The sequence below is a fragment of the Typopeltis vanoorti genome, chromosome 10 (assembly GCF_054136105.1).
Source record: "Typopeltis vanoorti isolate ZY-2024b chromosome 10, IOZ_Tvanoo_1.0, whole genome shotgun sequence".
Taxonomy (NCBI): domain Eukaryota; kingdom Metazoa; phylum Arthropoda; class Arachnida; order Uropygi; family Thelyphonidae; genus Typopeltis; species Typopeltis vanoorti.
This window is the reverse complement of record NC_143558.1, coordinates 938970-957968: the sequence shown is the minus strand read 5'-3', so window position 1 is coordinate 957968 and position 18999 is coordinate 938970. Positions and strand designations below refer to the sequence as shown.

Here is an 18999-nt window from a genome sequence, read left to right as displayed (position 1 = left end):
GTGGGTTGATAGGTAAAAAGTGCCTTAGAAGATAGAAATATAAGATCTGATTATGATAATGAGCCTTGACAGGTAACAGACTGATTTGGAGCAAAATTGTACATAGGAAGTTAGTAATTATGTAAATTTTTCATGTAATACTGTCATATCCTGTACACCTCTTGAGGGTACATGGCAGGAATTTGGTGATGATTATGATCTCTCTTACATATTTTCTTTTCATTGTGGTATTTATTTTTATTCTGCTCATTCCAGATCACTTCTTGAGAACCCTAAAGCAAAGAACTTTAAGTCTCTCAGTAAGCATGTAGTGATCACATACCAGACAAAAACAGTCATCTAACACTGAAGAATTTTCAGAAATATCTGTGTCACACTGGGATGATTAGTTTAAACACCATTCCAGATGGCTCTCTACATATGATATTCGATAGATCAAATCTCTACATATGGTATTCGATATATATGAACAGCTGAACCTTGTTTGTCTGTAGAGGATAGATGTCAGAAAATGATAGTTTATTGAATGATTTGTAGGATAGTAGATAAACAATAAATATTTGTTCATTATTTTTGTTTTTATTATCATCTTCATTTGAATAAACCTTGTAATGCTGAAATATTCTAGCCTTCGTGCCATAACCAATGCCTGATTTCTTTTGCCATTTTCCTGTTGAATGGAAACAACCCATTGAACTTCACCTGCTTTCTTGCAAGACAAGTATTGCTAGATTTTCTCTTATGTTTGCTAATACTCAGATATTCAGGAAAACCTTTCTTCGGATTTTGGTAACCTTGTTAATTATGCACTAATCAATCCTGACTTATTTCTTGCAAAAAAAAATTTTTTTTTTCTGGTGTAACTTGTGACAGCATCCAATCTGTAGACAAGATGAGATTTCTCTTCTTTGTATTACTCGAATCTCAAATCTTTAGCATAAAATATATTGCAAATATCTTATTCTCACGATGCAAGAAATTGGTTTATTTTTCACAGAAGGTTTTACTTTACCTCTGAACAGCTTTATCTCTATATAAAAAACAAATCTCCAACAGCTACCCTTTAATAATGTCTTACGTATGGGATAATGTTCCTAAAAGTTCCCTAAAAATTGATTTAGTACAGAATATAATTCTTATTTTTGACACACCTAAACCTCCATTAGCTGTAAAAGCAGGATATCTCAACTGTCCTGTTAGGCTCTACATCCCTAATCCAATCCAATCCAATTCACTTCATTAAATGTCAGAAATACTGATTTTTCCAAACTGCCTGCCATGGTTCTACATTCTGTACCTGATGTGGCAATTAAAAGTACGATAATAAATTTTGCTCTGTAGAAAAACCTAAATGTGTTGTTATCTGTGGGGAAGACCATCCAGACTACTCTTGAGCATGTCAAAGGTGGAAAGATGAAAAAAAGAGTTACAAAAGATCAAGACTGAACAAAACATTTCATAGCAGGGTGCAAAGAGAAAACTTGCAACTATGACACTCGCCCTGAAGTGCTATTATGCTAAGAAGGTGGCATTGACTCCTTTTGCTATTTAAGAAATTGTTAAAAGGAGTCGCAAACACGTCTCTACCATCATCTGATAATTTTAGCATACCTGAAGTTTAGGATTGTGAGTACTTCTCTATAGAACACATTAACTGTATGAGTTATTACTATGTCCTAAAAGGTTCTTAAAATGATCCTGCTAAACTTTCCAGCTTTTTGAATCCATTCTCTCCAACAGAAAGATCCAGTTCCATATTTTGGTTAAATATGGAAAAAAAAAGCAGGCTCGGATTTATGTCCGACTTGTCACATACCAGCTCAAGCAAATATATGTATGCTGATGACCTAGCGATCCTACACCAATCTACCTCCCTTGCCAACCAGGAATCAACCGTGAACACAGACCTGAACATCCTGGAAGAGTACTTCAAGTAGTGGTACCTGAAGCCAAATTCAACAAAAACTGTGTCCATAGTATTCCACCTGAACAATGCAGAGGCAAATTGACACCTCAACCTCTCTTGCTGTGACAAAATGGTAGAACGTGAGCCTCACCTGAAATACCTTGGAGTCAGCCTGGACAGAAGCCTAACCTACAGAAGGCACATCACCAACCTGTCCAACAAAATTGAAACGAGGATTAATATCATTTCAAGGCTTGCTGGAAGACCCTGGGGTTGTGGTGCGGAAGTCCTAAGGTCGTCTGCACTAGCTCTCGCATTCTCTGCAGCAGAATACTGTCCCCCTGTCTGGGAAAGAAGTGTGCACACTAACATTATAGACACTCAGCTAAACTCTATCTTGTGCACAATTAGTGGGACTCTGAGAAGCGCCCTCTCCCCTGGTTGCCTGTTATATCTAACGTTGTTCCACCAAATATATGGAGACGACAAGCCTCGATTAAAGAATTGAATGAAGTAAAGAGCACCCCACTCCTGCCTCTGCACCAGACTCTCATAAATTGACCTGGTCTTCATCTAAAATCAAGAAACCCTTTCTGGTCCATGGAAGAACTCTCATCAGCTGTCTTACCATCAACACCTGACATGTGGAGAGAACACAGTCCAACAATCTTCCAACAAATGGCTTCCTGGTTGAAGATCCCTGTGCTCTGCAGCCTGGTTTTGCTCTTCCTAGGAAGATCTGGTCATCTATCAACAGGATCAGAACTAACCAGGGCAGATGTGGCTACCTACTACATAAATGGAGTCTGTCAGACCACCCTTATTGTGATTGTTCCCCTGTGGCCCAGACGATTCCTCATATTGTGAATAACTGTCCAAGGTGCCAATTTCATGGTGGTGGCCTCCAGGACGTCCACGAGGTGACAGATGATGCCCTGGATTGGCTTTCTAGACTGGACATTGACTGTAGCTGCTTTGTATTCCTTTTGCCATAAGAATAAATAAATGGAACTACAGACAATGACCAAAGCGGTCCAACAAGCTGAATGCACCAAATGCCATTACTTCTCCACCACCAAACTGTACTGTGGGTGCAACACACTGTGGTAAAAAAAACATTCACCAGGCTGCCTCCACACCCACACCTTGCCATCAGACTGGAAACAGGTGAACTTTGATTCATCACTCCAGAATACCTTTTTTTACAGGTAAATTGTCCAGTTCATATGCTCTTTATACCATGTCAAACGATCCACCTTGTTTATTGTTGTGATGTTGCTTGTGTGCCACTGCTCTTCCATGGAAAATCAGTAAATGGAGTTCTTTTCGTACAGTATTAGTGCTCACCATGGTGTTATTGGCACTCTAGAACTCATCCATGATGAGTTCCAGATGGTCTGTGCTGATTGTAGCCGGTTTTTGCATGCCACCCATGTTAATACCCTCCTGTCCCTGTCAGTCATTTTTGGTGGCTATCCTGGGTGTTTTTCTGCATTAATGCTAGAACATCTCCATTTGTTGATCACATGGCATGCCAACCATTCATTTTGAATGCCCCAGATGAGTGGAAATAGCACATATGGACATATCACCAATGTGACAGCCTACAATGACACCTCTCTCAAAGTCACTGAGTTCATGTTGTGTCATACCACCTGTATTCAACTTCTATGAAAAAGTGCTGCTTCCAACTATCTGTACACTGGATTTTATGTTATTAACAAACCTGGAATGTTCCATAACTTCAAGTAATGAGGGTATCTGGACAATTATTGGTAGATAGTGTATGTCACTCAGGTCTTTTAGAGGTACCTTTTTCATACCCCCCCCCCCCAAAAAAAAACATCCCACTGTTGAAATACCGTTGTGTTATTATATTTTGTTGACTCCTGTGCATTAGGTTCAATGTAAAAATAAATAAAATTGATGAGAATAAGAAAAAAAAAATGTATATGTAGTATATTATAACCAGTGCATATTTGCACTATATATCCACTTTGTGCACTGGATTATATAGTTGTGTATATATGCGTATTTTCTCTTATTTTTGTTACCTAATTCTTTGTAATATAGATTAGTAGCTGGTATGAAGATGGAGATACGTATGATTCCATTTTTACTTCCCTTGGTTCCTCTTATGAAGAATGTAGAGCAGAATGTGTTGGGCTGTACTTATCTACTGAGAATAAAATACTGAAGTGAGTATTGTGTAATACTGCAATGCAAGTATTTAATTTTTCTTTTCTTTTCACTTTCCTCGTAACTTTGTAACTTTTCTTATGTTATAAATAGAATTTAAATTTTTACCTTTTGGAAATAAAGTTTTACAGCAGCTGGGATCTCTGAAACAAAATTTAAAGTAGCTCATATTTTTAGATACTAATATTGAATAGCAATTAAATAAAATTAGTTACTTTTTCATACTCAGAGAATAATTAAGTTCCACTTAACATCCTGTCACCTGATAAGCCTCACAACAATCTCATAACCAACTTTCTCTTGGTTGCTTCTATAATCCGATTATGAATTACTTAAAATTGGCCAGCAGACTGCGATTAATGCTGCTGACTTGCCATATACACTAGAACTTCTGTTTTTTTTTTTTTGTTCTTAGTCTTTTTTATATAGTCATATATTCACATTTATTTCATAATCGTCAGTTTTCTGATACGTATCCTCAAGGAGTGTATGGATACTATGACAGTACTTCATGATTATGTCTACGTTAGTAATAATCTGCTGTCAGCAATTTTCTCCGAATTAGCCTGTCACTTATCAGCACTGCAATTTGGAAGATCTTATTATGTCTGTCTTCTAGAATACTTCTCACTGCCTCAATCCCCCTGAATCATAGTCTTCCTCTGGGTCTTTGTCTGGCAACCTTGGCAACAAGACTTGTTCAAATGACCATACCACCTTAGATTAACTTTGACACATTTGCAAATGCTAACAAAGTCAAGTTTCTTCCTAATATCTTCATTTCGATATGATAATGCCATCTGTTCACTCCCCTAATTTTACTTGGCTTTCTCTCATATCCATTATTTCTGTTCTTTGATTGATTGTTTTATTTCTAGCCTAACTCTCGGATCTGTAACTTACATTTATGTCTTCTGTCTTAAAATTGGATTGAACACTCTAGTAGGTTGCGAGTTTAATGTTTTGGCTAATTTCTCTCTTATTTCATATTAAATTTGCCTTCGATAAAAAAAAAATTTTTTTTCCCTAAATGGCTGAAATATATTATTGTTCTATAAATTGTCTGTTCAGAACACAGTTTTCCATGTTCATCCCTATTTTCATAGTTTTGGAATTTTTATTGCTAATTGTTTTGCTAAGTTTCTTACAGTTATTATTCATCATCATCATCAAATTCCTGCCATGTACCCTCAAGGGGTGTACAGGATATGACAGTACTACATGAAAAAATTACATCATTACTAACTTCCTATCTACAATTTTCCTCCAAATCAGTCTGTTACTTGTCAAGACTCCAACATTATCAGATCTTATATTTCTATCGTCTAAGGCACTTTGTACCGTATCAATCCACCTATATCTTGGTCTTCCTCTGGGTCGTTTTCCTGCCAACCTGGCAGAGAACACTTGTTTTGCTAATCTTTCCTCTCCCATTCTATTTAAGTGACCATACCATCTGAGATTAGCTCTGCTAACGCATTCCTGGATGCTGACAATGTCAAGTTCTTTCCTAATATCCTCATTTTTAATATGATATTGCCATTGATGCCATCTGTTCACGCCTCTAATCTTTCTCAGGACTCTCATATCTGCGGTCTCTAGTCTTTGGTCAAGTGTTTTACTTCTGACCCAGCTCTCAGATCCATAAGTTAAAATTGGTTTGAACACAGTCTTGTATACAGCTAATTTAGTGTTCCGACTAATTTCTTTCTTATTCCATATGAATTTATTCAATTGACTTCCCACGATACCAGCTTTGTTGATTCTGTTGTCTATTTCTATATTTAGTTTACCATCTTCAGTAAAAATTGTGCCTAAGTAGCTGAAATGTTTTACTTGTTCCACAGGTTCTCCATTCACAACACAGTTGACATTTTCAATGATTCTGCTTATTTTCATTGTCTTTGTCTTTTTATTGCTGACCTTCATACCATATCTATTACAACAGCTATTCAATTTAGTCAGAGAATCTTGCAGATTTGTAGCGGATTTATTTAGAAGTATAACATCATCCGCATAAAGCAAAGAGCTGACATTAACATCTCCAATTTTGATATCAGGTTTAATACCACATTCCTTCATAATGTGATCCATATAGATAATGAATAACAGAGGGGATAATGTACATCCTTGTCTCACACCAGATTTAACATTAAACCATCTTCCTGTACTTCCTTCAATTCTAACTGCTGACTCACAACTCAAATAAAGACTAAGTATTGCTTGATATAATGCCCCATTGACACCATATAACTGCAGCGTATTGAATAGCTTCTCTCTTGGCACCTTGTTATATGCCTTTTCCAAATCGACAAAACTTAAATACAGATCTTTGTTATATTCCCATGCTTTCTCGACTATTTGTCGTAAAGTGAAGATCATATCCTGACAGCCTCTATTTGGCCTGAATCCAGCTTGTTCTTCACCAAGCTTTTCTTCCACAATTCTTCTCAACCGTTTCTCAAGTATATTTGCATAGATCTTGCCAGGAACACTCAGTAGGGAAATACCTCTGTAATTCTCACATTCAGTTTTATTTCCCTTTTTATATATGGGTACTATGAGAGCTCTGCTCCAATCACCGGGAATTCGTCCCTCTGTCCAGGTTTTCTGAACTATGCAGTGCAGCCACTGTAAGACTCTTATACCACCATACTTCAGCATTTCTGGTCGAATATCATCTACTCCTGCTGCCTTTCCACATTTCAAGCCTTTGATGGCTTTTTCTACTTCAAGTATGGATATGTATTCCTGACTGCATGCCTGGTCAGTGTTTTTTATCACTGTGCTGTCATCACTGCTTGTTTCATTTAGCAGTTTTTCAAAGTAATTACTCCATACTTCAAGGATATCTTTTTCTCCTGTTTTCATTTCACCTTTTTCTAATTCCTTTTACAGCACTCTTTCCTCCATTCCTAAGCTTCTTCAACAACCTCCAGAATATTTTTCCACCTTCTTGATATTTATTTTCTATATTCTTGCCAAAGTCCACCCATGACTTCTGTTTAGCTTTCTTACATTTGTCTCTGTATTCTGTAAGAGTAAAAGCTGACTTATTTGCCAGGAACTTTTGATATGCTTTCTTCTTTTCCTTCACTGCCTCTTTAACTTCCTGTGTCCACCAGGGAGTTCTGATTTTTTTATCTTTGCACACAACCTCACCACATGCCTCTCTGGCAGAATCAATCAATGTTTCCTTCAGCGTTTGCCACTGAATCTCCAAGGTTTGATTCCTGTTCTCAAACTCTTTCATTTTCTTTTCAATAATATTTCTGTATTTTAGTCTACAGTTTACATCTGAGAGTTGCTCAACTTTTATTTGCTTTAAAACTTTCTTACATGTTATTCTTTTCAATATGAAATTCAATTTTATCCTGCTCAAGACTAAATAGTGATCACTTCCAATTTCAAATCCTCTGTACACTCTGGTGTCCTGCACCAGGGAGAAAACATCACTATCAACAATAACATAGTCAATGAGACTTTTCTTATTCCTAGCCTCTTCTCTCCATGTGAATTTGTGCACATTTTTATGTTGGAACATGGTGTTAGTAATAACCAGTCCATGTCCTGAGCAGAAATCCAACAGATATTTGCCATTATTATTAGCTTTGCTCTTTTCTCCAAATTTTCCCAAAATATTTTTGTATGTCTCACAATCATTTCCTACTCTACTATTTAGATCCCCAACAAGGACCAACTTTTCCTTTTTCATTGTGTCAGTTGCTTTTTCTAAAGCCTCAAAAAATTCCTCCACTTCTACCTTAGTAGAACCTTCTGTGGGACCATAGGCACAAATAAGTCTCATTGTCCAGTTCCCCATTCTCATATTTGCCCACATTACTCTACTTGAGACTGACTGCCATTCAAGAAGATTAGCCTCGTATTTTGTGTTGAATACTATGGCTACTCCTTCTTTTCCTTGATTGTTATTGCCTGAATATAACATTTTGTATTTATTGCTCAGAAAGATCTCACCAGTTTTGGTCTTTTTTGTTTCAGTCACCCCTATTATGTCGATCTGGTACTTATCTAATTCCTCAGCTAGCTCCATTTCTTTGCCATTCAGGCTTCTTACGTTGATAGTACCGATCTTTAACTCTGATGATGTTGAGTTGGGGTTTGTTTTCAGATTTGTTCCAGTAGCTGACTTTTCGCTGTACGCCCTGGTTCCCTGGCGAAAACAACGGGGGCCTTGTTTAACCGGGCGACGCCCCAGCCGGCATGAAATCATTTTTTGTTGTACCATCATTTTTTATTTTGGTTTAACCAATAAGAATACAATTTGGTCGGCTAAATCCCAAATTGCCAGCCCATCCTCGTTCGTTCAGTATCAAAGTAGATACCCAACAGGGTGCACCACGAGAAGGTGAGGATTGGACATTAGGTCAGAAGCCCTGGTCGGTTCTCCGCATTGCTTTAAAGGCTATGTGGAGGTCTCCTCTCAGTTATACAGCTTTGACCCTTAAGCACCCCAGTTGTTATTCAATTTAGTTAAAGCATCCTAATTATTATTATTATTATACAGTATCTTCATAGAATCTGGAAACTGATTATGGGAGACCCCCACCCCCCACATTAACTTTTATGCACAGAAAACCTATCCTGCCTCTCCTTAACTCATTCACTGTCTAGGTACTCAAAAAATCAGTCAGCAAATCCTTACTAATGACATTCTTATACAACTTCCATGGATGATGCGTAGTTCTCTGAATATTTGTCATGTATTTAAAAATTTCCTTTGCATCAATTTTATAAAACCAAGAAATATCTTATAAATTTCTATCATGTCCCACATTTTCCACCTATCAACTAAATTTTGTAACCCTCACAATCTAAACCTTCAATCTATCCTCATAGGGCAAATTCCACAAACCTGTCACCAGCTTGGTCACTTGTCTGTGAATATCCTCCATCACCACTTGATCCCCAAGAAACGCAGCTGACCAATTACCTGCACAATAGTCAAGATGCATCCGAATCATAGCTTTATAAAAAGGGACAAAAACCTCCCTCTCTTTACTTGTTAGCATGTTTTTCAACATCCAAATTTTACCTGCTTTTGCAATATGCCATGTGAACTTCAATTCTCTGTCCACCATTATCTCCTAATTCCCCAGCCTCATCAATTTCTTGCAATCCAGTACTATCACTGTGATACACACTGTGTAACCTTTTCGACCCAAAGTGTATAACCTTATGTCTTGCAACATTAAATTCACAGTCATTATCCTTTGCCCACAATGCCAATTTATTTAAATCATCCTACTGGATACATACATCACATTTATCAACTATTGTCCTTCCCAGTTTTTCATCATCATCAAACAATTGAATATCTCACTTAGATTTTTCCCTATAATTTAATATACAAACTGGAGTGGTGGCCCTATACATAACCCTGAGGTACTTCACTAGTCACCTTCGTTCTCCTAGATCCCACTCCATTATATACTGCTCTCTGGTGCCTGCTTTGTAGCCACTCCTTATCCATGCTAGTAGCATCTAATTCATTCCCATTTGCTCCAACTTTTGTAATAGTTTTACATATTATTCTGTCAGATGCCTTTGCAAAGTTCAGCAGTATCTTGGTGTAGCTATTTCCTTTATCCAGTTCAGCTGTCACTTTATTTTAAAATGTGAATAAATTACAAAGACAATGCCCACCCTTCATAAATCTATGCTGCCCACTATAGAGTTTTGAATCCATTTCCACCCACTGTTGGATTTTACCTTTAACCAACTTTTCTAATATTTTAACACCCACTGCTGATTTATTAATTGGTCTGTTAATTTAATTTATAAATAAATAAATATAAAAATAATATTAATTAATTTATTTATTAAGTGATTTATTTATTAATTTATTAAATGTAGCGTCTTTATAAAACTATCTCAGAAGCAATGCCAGTTCTTTTACACAATCCAGTCCCACTACTTTATTCACATTAATGTTTATCAGTATGTTGTGAACATCTTCTGTTTACCTACCTCAATTTTGACATGCATGTTTATCACATCAGCAATGGCAAATTCTCCACTGGATGATATACCTTTGCAAAATGATCACTGCAACTCAACTAATTCTTTTGCCTCTGTTACCTTCCTACCATCAGTATTGATTAATGTCATCCTACTATAGTCATTTTTCCTCTTAATTGCTATGTAAGAAAAAAAAAATTTTTTTTGGATTTACTTTGCTTTTACTGACTATGCTAGTCACCCTTCTTGCTTGTACTTTGTACTGCTCATGAGTATACTGATCACCTTTTCTTTGTATAACTTTTTGTTTTATTTATATTACCACTGTGTTTTTTTTTTTTTTTTTTTCAATTCTCACTTTATATCTCCACTTATCCACTTAATCCTCTCTTGGTTTATCCTCCTGACCTTGGGTATGCAGTCTGATACTGCTTCTGAGAGAAGCAGTATCAGACTTCTCTCATTCTCTCCTTGTAACTTCTCAAGGCGTGGCACTTTCCAAGATGCCTTCTAAGTCTGTCATAATTACCAGCTTTATAGTTCAACATAAACTCTTTCTTGAGAGAGAGAGAGAGAGAGAGAGAGAATTTCATATGTTTAGCATATATTTTCTGTTTAGGTGAGGGTGATGACCTCATCTGTTTCAAAGGTTCCTGTTTGCCCTTGAAACTTTATTCATGCATTTATCCTCTTGCTAACTTAAATAGTGGTCGTCAGGAATCCTGCAGAACATTGCACCTGATGCCTGGCATACTGGTTTTCTTGGGTTCTTGGTTTCCATAATCAGGGAATTTTTACAGAGAAGAGTGATTAACTCTTCACCCAACCCCCTCTTCCTTTATCTGGGCTCAGGACTGGCATGTTTGCATTGGGGGGGGGGGGGGTCTGGGATTGAGTCCTCTGTTCCCCATTTCATTCATAATCTCTGTTGCTTATCCAAGTATTGTTTTCCAACAAACGCGTGAAAGAATTCCAACCTAAAAATGCTGTATACAACAACTTAAGCTAAAGACTATTTGCTCAGTTTACATTACAGTCCATTACAACTAAAAAAAATAATAAAAATAAAAAAATCTGTTTTTGAAGATTGAAAAGAAGTTGGTTATTTTAGTTTGATTCTGTGCCTGATCTGTCACATATTGTTTAATTAACTTACTGTAAGATGTTCCTCTTCATGGTGATCCTACTGGATGATTTTTAACATTCATTCCAATAGAAAACCATTCTAGAAAAAATTTAGCCAACTTAATGATCTATCTATGTATTTCCTTCTGCCATATGGCTGGGGGGGGGGGAGCTAAATGCTACCATACTAGGGAGATAACTATGATCAAGGTGGTTTCCCATTGACTTCCTTGCCATACTATATCCTATGGCTGTATCCTGTGTGTTCATAGGACCGGTTTGCCTGCTTGCAGGATGAAAAACTTCAGATAAACTGGCAGAAAAAAACCCTGCTGCCCGCGTTCAAGACTTGACTAACTTGGCTATGACTGAGGAAGATCCTTAAGCTCCTCACGTTGTCAGTGGGAATCGAACCTAGGACACTCCTTCCCCAGCCGTAGCCACTAGGCTAACCGTGCAGACAATTTAATGATTGTTAATATTATGTTATATTATAAATGTAAATGTATTATAAGTGTAGAGAACAGACCATGTGACAACATGGCCATGTCCAGAGAATATAAAGGTATGTAGCAAATAATTTTAGGGGTAAAAAAAATGCTATATTATATTCTATGTGCTTGGATATTCATTAAATTTGATCTCCCATGCTGTGGTTGATTATTGTATAGATGCTGCATGGCTAACCAGATTTAATAAATTTGCAATAAGCCTATATGTTTTTCTTTACTTCAAACAAAATGATTGGCTATTTTAAAATTGTGTTTGGAATCTAAAATGCCTTTCTGAATGTAACTGGAAACATGTTCAAGCTACAACTGCAATCATGAATAATTATGATTCAGTTGATACTTAATTAAATTACAGGATGATGAATATAAAAATGGCAGAGTGAAAAGAGAAGCCTCTATTATTATCCATGAAAAAATGGAATAACTTGAATTTTTTACTGCTTCTATTATGGAATTATATATTGGAACAATTTCACAAAACCAGCAAAATATTATGAGACCCTTTAACATCATTTTTGTCTATGTAAAGCAAAATTATTCTGAAACAATGAATATAATTATCAAAATTTATATAATATAATAATTCAAGACAAAATGCGGTCAGCTTTTTCAAATGTTTTGAAACCATATTTTGAATTTTTCTTACATTGAGGATAACTAATTGCTTCTTCAGCTGTAATAGGAGAAATGAAAAAAAGAAAGCAACTGTGGATAGAACAGAAACAATCAAAACAAATTAAATAATACCACAGTAATGCATGGCTAGCATCAGCTATCTCTTTGGAGAATCTGTATGTGATTCTTAGAAAACTTGAATCACATACAGATTATACACATTACTCAACATATCTATCTATCTATACATATCTCTCAACACATCACATACACATTGTGATGTGTTGAGAGATTTTTCAGACATCATTCAGGATGGGCCTTTCAGTATATCATATCAAAATTACCCAATTCTTAACAATAGGCAGTTGGTGGGCATAGTTATTCATTAATACATGACTAATCAGTACCCAGTGGTACGTGTTGGGCCATTCAGGGGTACACGAAAAATAATTAGTAATGGCCTAAAAACAATTAAAGTAAACAAAATGCAAAACATTAGTTATGGAACAATAAATGTTAAGTTTGAATCGCAGCTAATGGAGAACACTTGAAAATTAGCTCACATTAACAAATGATGATTTGTGAGGGCATGGTTATGAATCCCTCCCCCAAACCACTCTTCTACCAATCATTATGCACAGTTCATGCATCACTTTTGTCACCCATCCTCCTTTCCAGAACAATCGCATGTTACTAAGAAATAACCTTTGCAATAACGAACCTTCCACTGACTTCCATTTGCGATGTTTCTAGAACTTCTCCAAAAAACATCCATAACCAGACTTTAATCAGTTCAGTTATTGACTGAGTATAAGTAAGTGCATTGTCTTTAATTGCGATTCTTTTCAAGTAGTTTTTTTTTTTATTTAATGTTTAACGTAGTTTCAGTTATTATTGTTAGTGATTTCCGTGACTTGACAGAAAATGAAATTGAAGAAAACCCGTTGCTTTGTTACCCATTTACAGAATATACCACAGGCAAAGATATTTTTAATGTGATCAATGGTTATTTCATTGAAAAGGACATTAGTTGGTCCAATTGTTGTGGTGTATGCACTGACAGAGCCAAGTCTATGTCAGGTTGTTTTATAGGCCTACTCTGCCAAGTTAAAGAAGTAGCTCTCCATGGAGTCACTGCTGCATTCATAGACAAACTCTTGCATCTAAGCCTCTTCCTAGTGAACTGAAAGACGTTCTTGATGAGGCTGTAAAAGTTGTAAATTTTATTAAGTCACAACCACAAGACTCTAGATTGTTTAAAATGCTGTGTGAAAAAATGAGCAGCCTTCACAGCACACGGAGGTAAGGTGGCTATCTCATGATAAACGGCTGTTTGAACTTAGACGTGAAGTCCAGGTTTTTTTTTGAAGACCATTGTTTTCATCTTGCTCCAAAGTTTCATGACAGTGATTGGCTATTTATCAGATATTTTTCTAGAAATAAACAAACTCAACTTGGGACTTCAAAAAAGCTCAATCACTATATTCAAAGAAACTGAAAAAAATAGAGTCAATGACTAAAAAACTGGAACTTTTGGAAAGCATGCATTGAAAGAGTTCAGCTGAGGTTTTTGAAACTCTGCACAACTTTTTATTTGAGAATGACTTGCACCTATCCCAAAATGTGAAAGAGAATATTTTAAGTCACTTGAAAGGGCTCAAAGTGTCCTTTTATAAGTACTTCCCTCAACGTGGAAAAGAAAACAATTGGATTGCAGATCCCTTCAATGAAGAATTCTTCAAAGAAGCTAAACTATCAATCAATGAAAAAGAGCAGTTAATCAAACTTTTTAAATTCTGATTTTAAAAGAAAGCATCTTATTACGTTCTGGATAGATGTCAGTGAGGAATACGAACAGCTCAGTAAGAAGGCACTCAAATACCTCTTGCCATTTACTAATACTGAACTAGTGGAGAGAGCTTTTTCCTCCTACACCTTCATAAAAAATAAGTACCGCAACAAGCTTAATGCAAGGCTGGTTTTAAGAGACTGTATCTTGCATCTTTTGAGCCTGATTTCAAGAAACTGAGTGCATCAAAGCAAGCTCAACGATCTCACCAACAATGTTTCATTCGGCTAGTGATCTGTATACCAATTATTACAGACTTTTCACATAACACAAATAAATATTATTAATAATAATAATTCAAAAGTTTGTTTAATACTTGATCATCATTATTAATATTTAACATGAAGCTATACTTATTTCTGTATTATGAATATTGTAAAATTAAATCGGTGGTTTGTACTTTTAATGTAGTAATTTTCCTTTCCCAGCTCATTACCTATTTCCACTATTTTACATTAAGATAGGCACTGGACAAAAGTGTCAGTATTTAAAAACAGCTATTTTAAAAACAAGGGGTGCAGTTTATAGAAATGGGTTTAAAAGGGATACACAAGTGGAAAAAGGTTGGGAACCACTGCATTAGAATATATATATATATAGGCCTGTTTTGTTGAAAAGCTTAAAATTCTCTTTTATCATTGACAGCTTCTTAGAAAAAAGGCTATATTTTATATGAATGATTTATTTTTATTAATATATGCTTAATAAATACTGCTTTATATAATTTACTATTATAAAATTGTTTACTTTGTATAGTATCTTTGGCTACATATCTCTTGATGCTGAGGATGTTATGTATGTTAACTGGCTTAGCCTTGTTCATAGAGGACTTGACAGCCTGCAGATGTATGATCCTAACACTGAATTATGGTTACAGGTATTTAATTTGCTTTATTTAAATGTTGAAGTTGTGATACTGTAATAATTATTAACCATTTAAGTAATAGGATGTTATTACAGTATATTTAAAATTTTCTTTAACTATGTTAATATGAAATTAAATTTTTTTTTAATTTAATTATAATCAACAGAAAATTTAACCCATTCAGATGTTATAAAATGATTAAGAATGATTCTTGTAAAATTAAATCTTTGTAAACATTTTTGTAACACATATCTAACAATTATTTGAATCCTCTCAAAATTGATTCCATTTGAGATCTGAAGATCTGTGAAAATATCATTTATTATTATTATTATTATTTTTTTTTTTTTTAAATACTTGAAATGCAAAGCTAAAGTGGTGCTGTCAGTTTGGTATTACAACTTTGCATTTCTCGGTTAATCATGCCCCTGACTGGATTCAGACCTCACATCTTTTTAAAAGTCTAAAGCTGGTTTTCATTGAAGAGCTTTGCATCTCGAATAAAATATTCTGTGCTTTTTATTCCAGCATGAGGCTTTTGGCCTAAGTGCACTTTCAACAATAACAGAAAGAGCAACCAGCAGATTCCATATTTTTCGCAGCCTGGAACCCAACAGTTAATACATTGACCGTTTAGTAGATATGTGTTACAAAATGACAATATTGGGATAATAATAGTTATGATAACACTAGTGGCATTTATTTTTCTTTTAGAAATAAGTCAAATATGGACTACTTGAATGCTTCAAAAAAAAAAAAAATTCCATATTTAATTTGTAGAGGAAAGTTCCAGATTATCTAATCCTTAGCCCACTCAGTATTAATACTTATGTACCATATGTTTACAACCTTTTAGGGGTCGAATTGATATAAAAAATATAAAGTATCTCAATTGGAGCAAGTGTTCAGATCACGAGAATAAAAACAGTACACTCAACCAATGAAAATATGAATATAAATTGCAGAGATTGTCATTTGACATAAAGTGAAGAGATTTTCATAAGCTTGTCAGATTATCATTAGATTGACCTGATAGCTGAAATTTGCAGAGAGGGTTATTAAAATAAGAAAATGATTAGGTGTTAGTTGGAAAAGTGTTGAGGCTTTTCTGGTATTCTGTCAGTAAATAATTTTGGTTAAGTTCTTGCTTGTGACAATACAGAATTGGTAAACTGACATCATAGCCTCAATTGCTTTGGCATAATCATTTTTCAAGTTTCATAATCAAGTTTTAGTGATGCCCTTTCCAGTGAAAGGCCTGGGATCATCCTGGCTGGGATGTGAAGACTTTTTTTTTTTTTTTTTTATCATGGCTTTTCAGTTGAAGGTGAGTAGTTAGCTGGTCACATTTGGAGGTGCCAGAGTTTTCTTCCCAGAAACTCAAGTTTTTTCATCCTGCAGCCAGGCAGGCTGACCAGAAGAAGACCCAAAAATATATATTTAGGCATAACACTTAACCATCTTATCCATAAAATTACAGTTCCAAATGGCAAGGATACGTGGCAGGTTTTTATTATTTTTAACAATTTACCTTAGGCAGTTTATCTAATCCTGTTCACAGCTTTGCAGACAATAGTACTTTCCATTCATCCTACTCATATGACAAACCATAAAGTATTCACCTCAACCAGTGCCTTAAACATTGATCTACATACCATTCTTCAATTTAGCATGGACAATCTGGTCATGTTCAACACCACCAAAACACCGTCTTCTCTTTTCTCTTGCAAAAGAGTCAGCTCACCTACCCTTATCTTTATTAACACACAAATCACCATACATTATTAGATCTCTACTTGGACTAATATTTGCCTCCAGTCTCTCCTAGAATAAACAAATCATATCAATGTCTTCCTCATCATCCAAAAAACTACTCATTCTCTTTCGTTCAAGATGCTATTATACAACCAGCCAACTCTTAACTATATAAAATCCCAAATCTGCCCATGCTTAGAATACTGCTCGCATGCGTTTTGGGATAGTGTGCATAAAACTTCTCGATGCTGTACAGAGGAGAGCAATTTAGTTTATAGAAGATCACGCTTATGGATTCACTTCAATGCGTATTTCACATACATAATGTTTCAGCACTGTGTCTGTTCTACAGATATTTCAGTGGTCATTGCTCCATTCAACTGGCAACCATTCCTACACTTTCAGTTGCACTTGCTAATGCTAATACAAAAGCATCTGCTCAGATGTGCTTTACTGTACAACTAAAAAAAAAAAAAAAAACCAACTTTTCCTCATTTTTATTCCATCCACTTCTGCCATCTGGAACTGCCATCCTTAAACAATTATAATGCACAAATCTGAAAAAACTTCTATGTTAGTCCTCACCTACACACACACAACACAGGGCATTGTGCTCATGGGTCCTTTGACCTTCTTTTATTGGCTCAGTATTTTTTTTTTAAATGCATGTTGTGGAAGGACTCATGATACAAGGACATTAGAAATAATAGTTTCTGAGAATCTGTTTACAAATGAGTTCATGATTATGCTACCAATTGCTAAGAATGATCATTTAACTTGGGAGGTGACAATGCATGTAATAGCCTTGACTAAACAGGTACATATGTAGAATTATATCCATAATTTTATCAGGAGGTCCTTTATCGTCACTATATCTCACTGATGTGCCACATGAATTCTTAAATAGGTGGTCCTATTTTGGACTTTTCATGAAGCTTCATCTCTCTGAAGAAGATCACTCCAGACACACATCTATATATCTCACAGAGGGTGTACCACTTTCCCTTTTTCGATGTAAATGATCTCCGAAGTATTTCAGCTTTCTTCTGTCATTGCTCTTAAGGAGTCTTGAATTTCTGCTAATCCTTTATTGGGGTCATCTATTTGTTTGCCTTTCAGTAGATAAGAGCTTCATGTCTCAAGGACACCACATTCCAGACTTCACATCTACAAGTAGCTACTGGGGAAGAAAAAAATAAAAGGCCACTACATTCAGAATCCTCAGCTTTGTTCCTGTAATGATAGATTTGCCCTTCTGAACAGGAGTTCTTCACACTGATAATGGATCCCAGATACTCAGATTTGCTGATTGCCTTGATTATTTCTCTATTAAGATGCACTTGTTTCTCCAGAAAAAAGTGTACTTTAATGAAGTTTGTACTTATTAAAAAAAGTATGCATGTTTGCCTAATTCTTTTGCCTACCTGAAGCAAATCAGTTATCTAACACCTCTTCTTACTTTTGGCTTCATGTCTGCTGTTATACTTCATAATGTGTTGAGAAAACATATCGCTTTCATTTCCTTCTACAATTTTATTATAAAGAATTTCACATGCAGAATTGTATGTAAAATTATACAAGATTATTATAATAAACTGAAATTGCAGCTTGAAGTGCCATGGCATGAGAAACTGCATGTCACAGGATACCTGAAAGAAGCTATATCATATTGTACCCCCAGAGTTTGTAGAATTAATCACATGAGAGCTAAACTGATGGATGATGCATGTTATGGCTTAAGTGCTGGGAGAAACTCGTGTTAAAGGCTTAATGGAATGAAACGGCACCGAGATATAAATATTAGAAATAATATTGAGACATCATCAAGGAATACAATATGAGACATGTAGTGCACACACACACTCGCGCAAAATCAGCACACAACTAAGTGAAACGCATAGACAAAAAGACTAGTCCTAACTAGGTGAGGCATCATCTATGAGCATGCTTTTCAGAAGTCCAGAATGTAAACTGGGATCTTGCAGTATTAGTTTCCCATGTTTTGGGAAGTTTTATGCAACCATATTTATTTAAATTAGGTTGATTTCTTAGGGCATCTACAGATTTTAAAAACAGTCTTTCTCTTCTAATTTTATTGCAATGGAGCATGGTTGTCTTTTCCCAATTGATTCTATGAGCCATATCCAAAGCATGGCCTGCAAGGCCTGATTGACTATAGTCATGACTGCAG

The 18999-nt window shown here is 35.5% G+C and overlaps 1 protein-coding gene across 3 annotated transcripts in view; it reads left to right on the top strand.

Moving 5' to 3' along the window:
* DppIII (dipeptidyl peptidase 3) overlaps positions 1–18999 on the top strand; it is a 364629-nt gene that overhangs the window by 281874 nt on the left and 63756 nt on the right. For all 3 annotated transcript variants that reach the window (XM_090398644.1, XM_090398641.1, XM_090398643.1), the window contains 2 exons: positions 3980–4104; positions 14945–15065. In XM_090398644.1, the coding sequence (XP_090254770.1) occupies positions 3980–4104; positions 14945–15065 (246 nt within the window). The remainder of the gene's footprint in view (positions 1–3979; positions 4105–14944; positions 15066–18999) is intronic.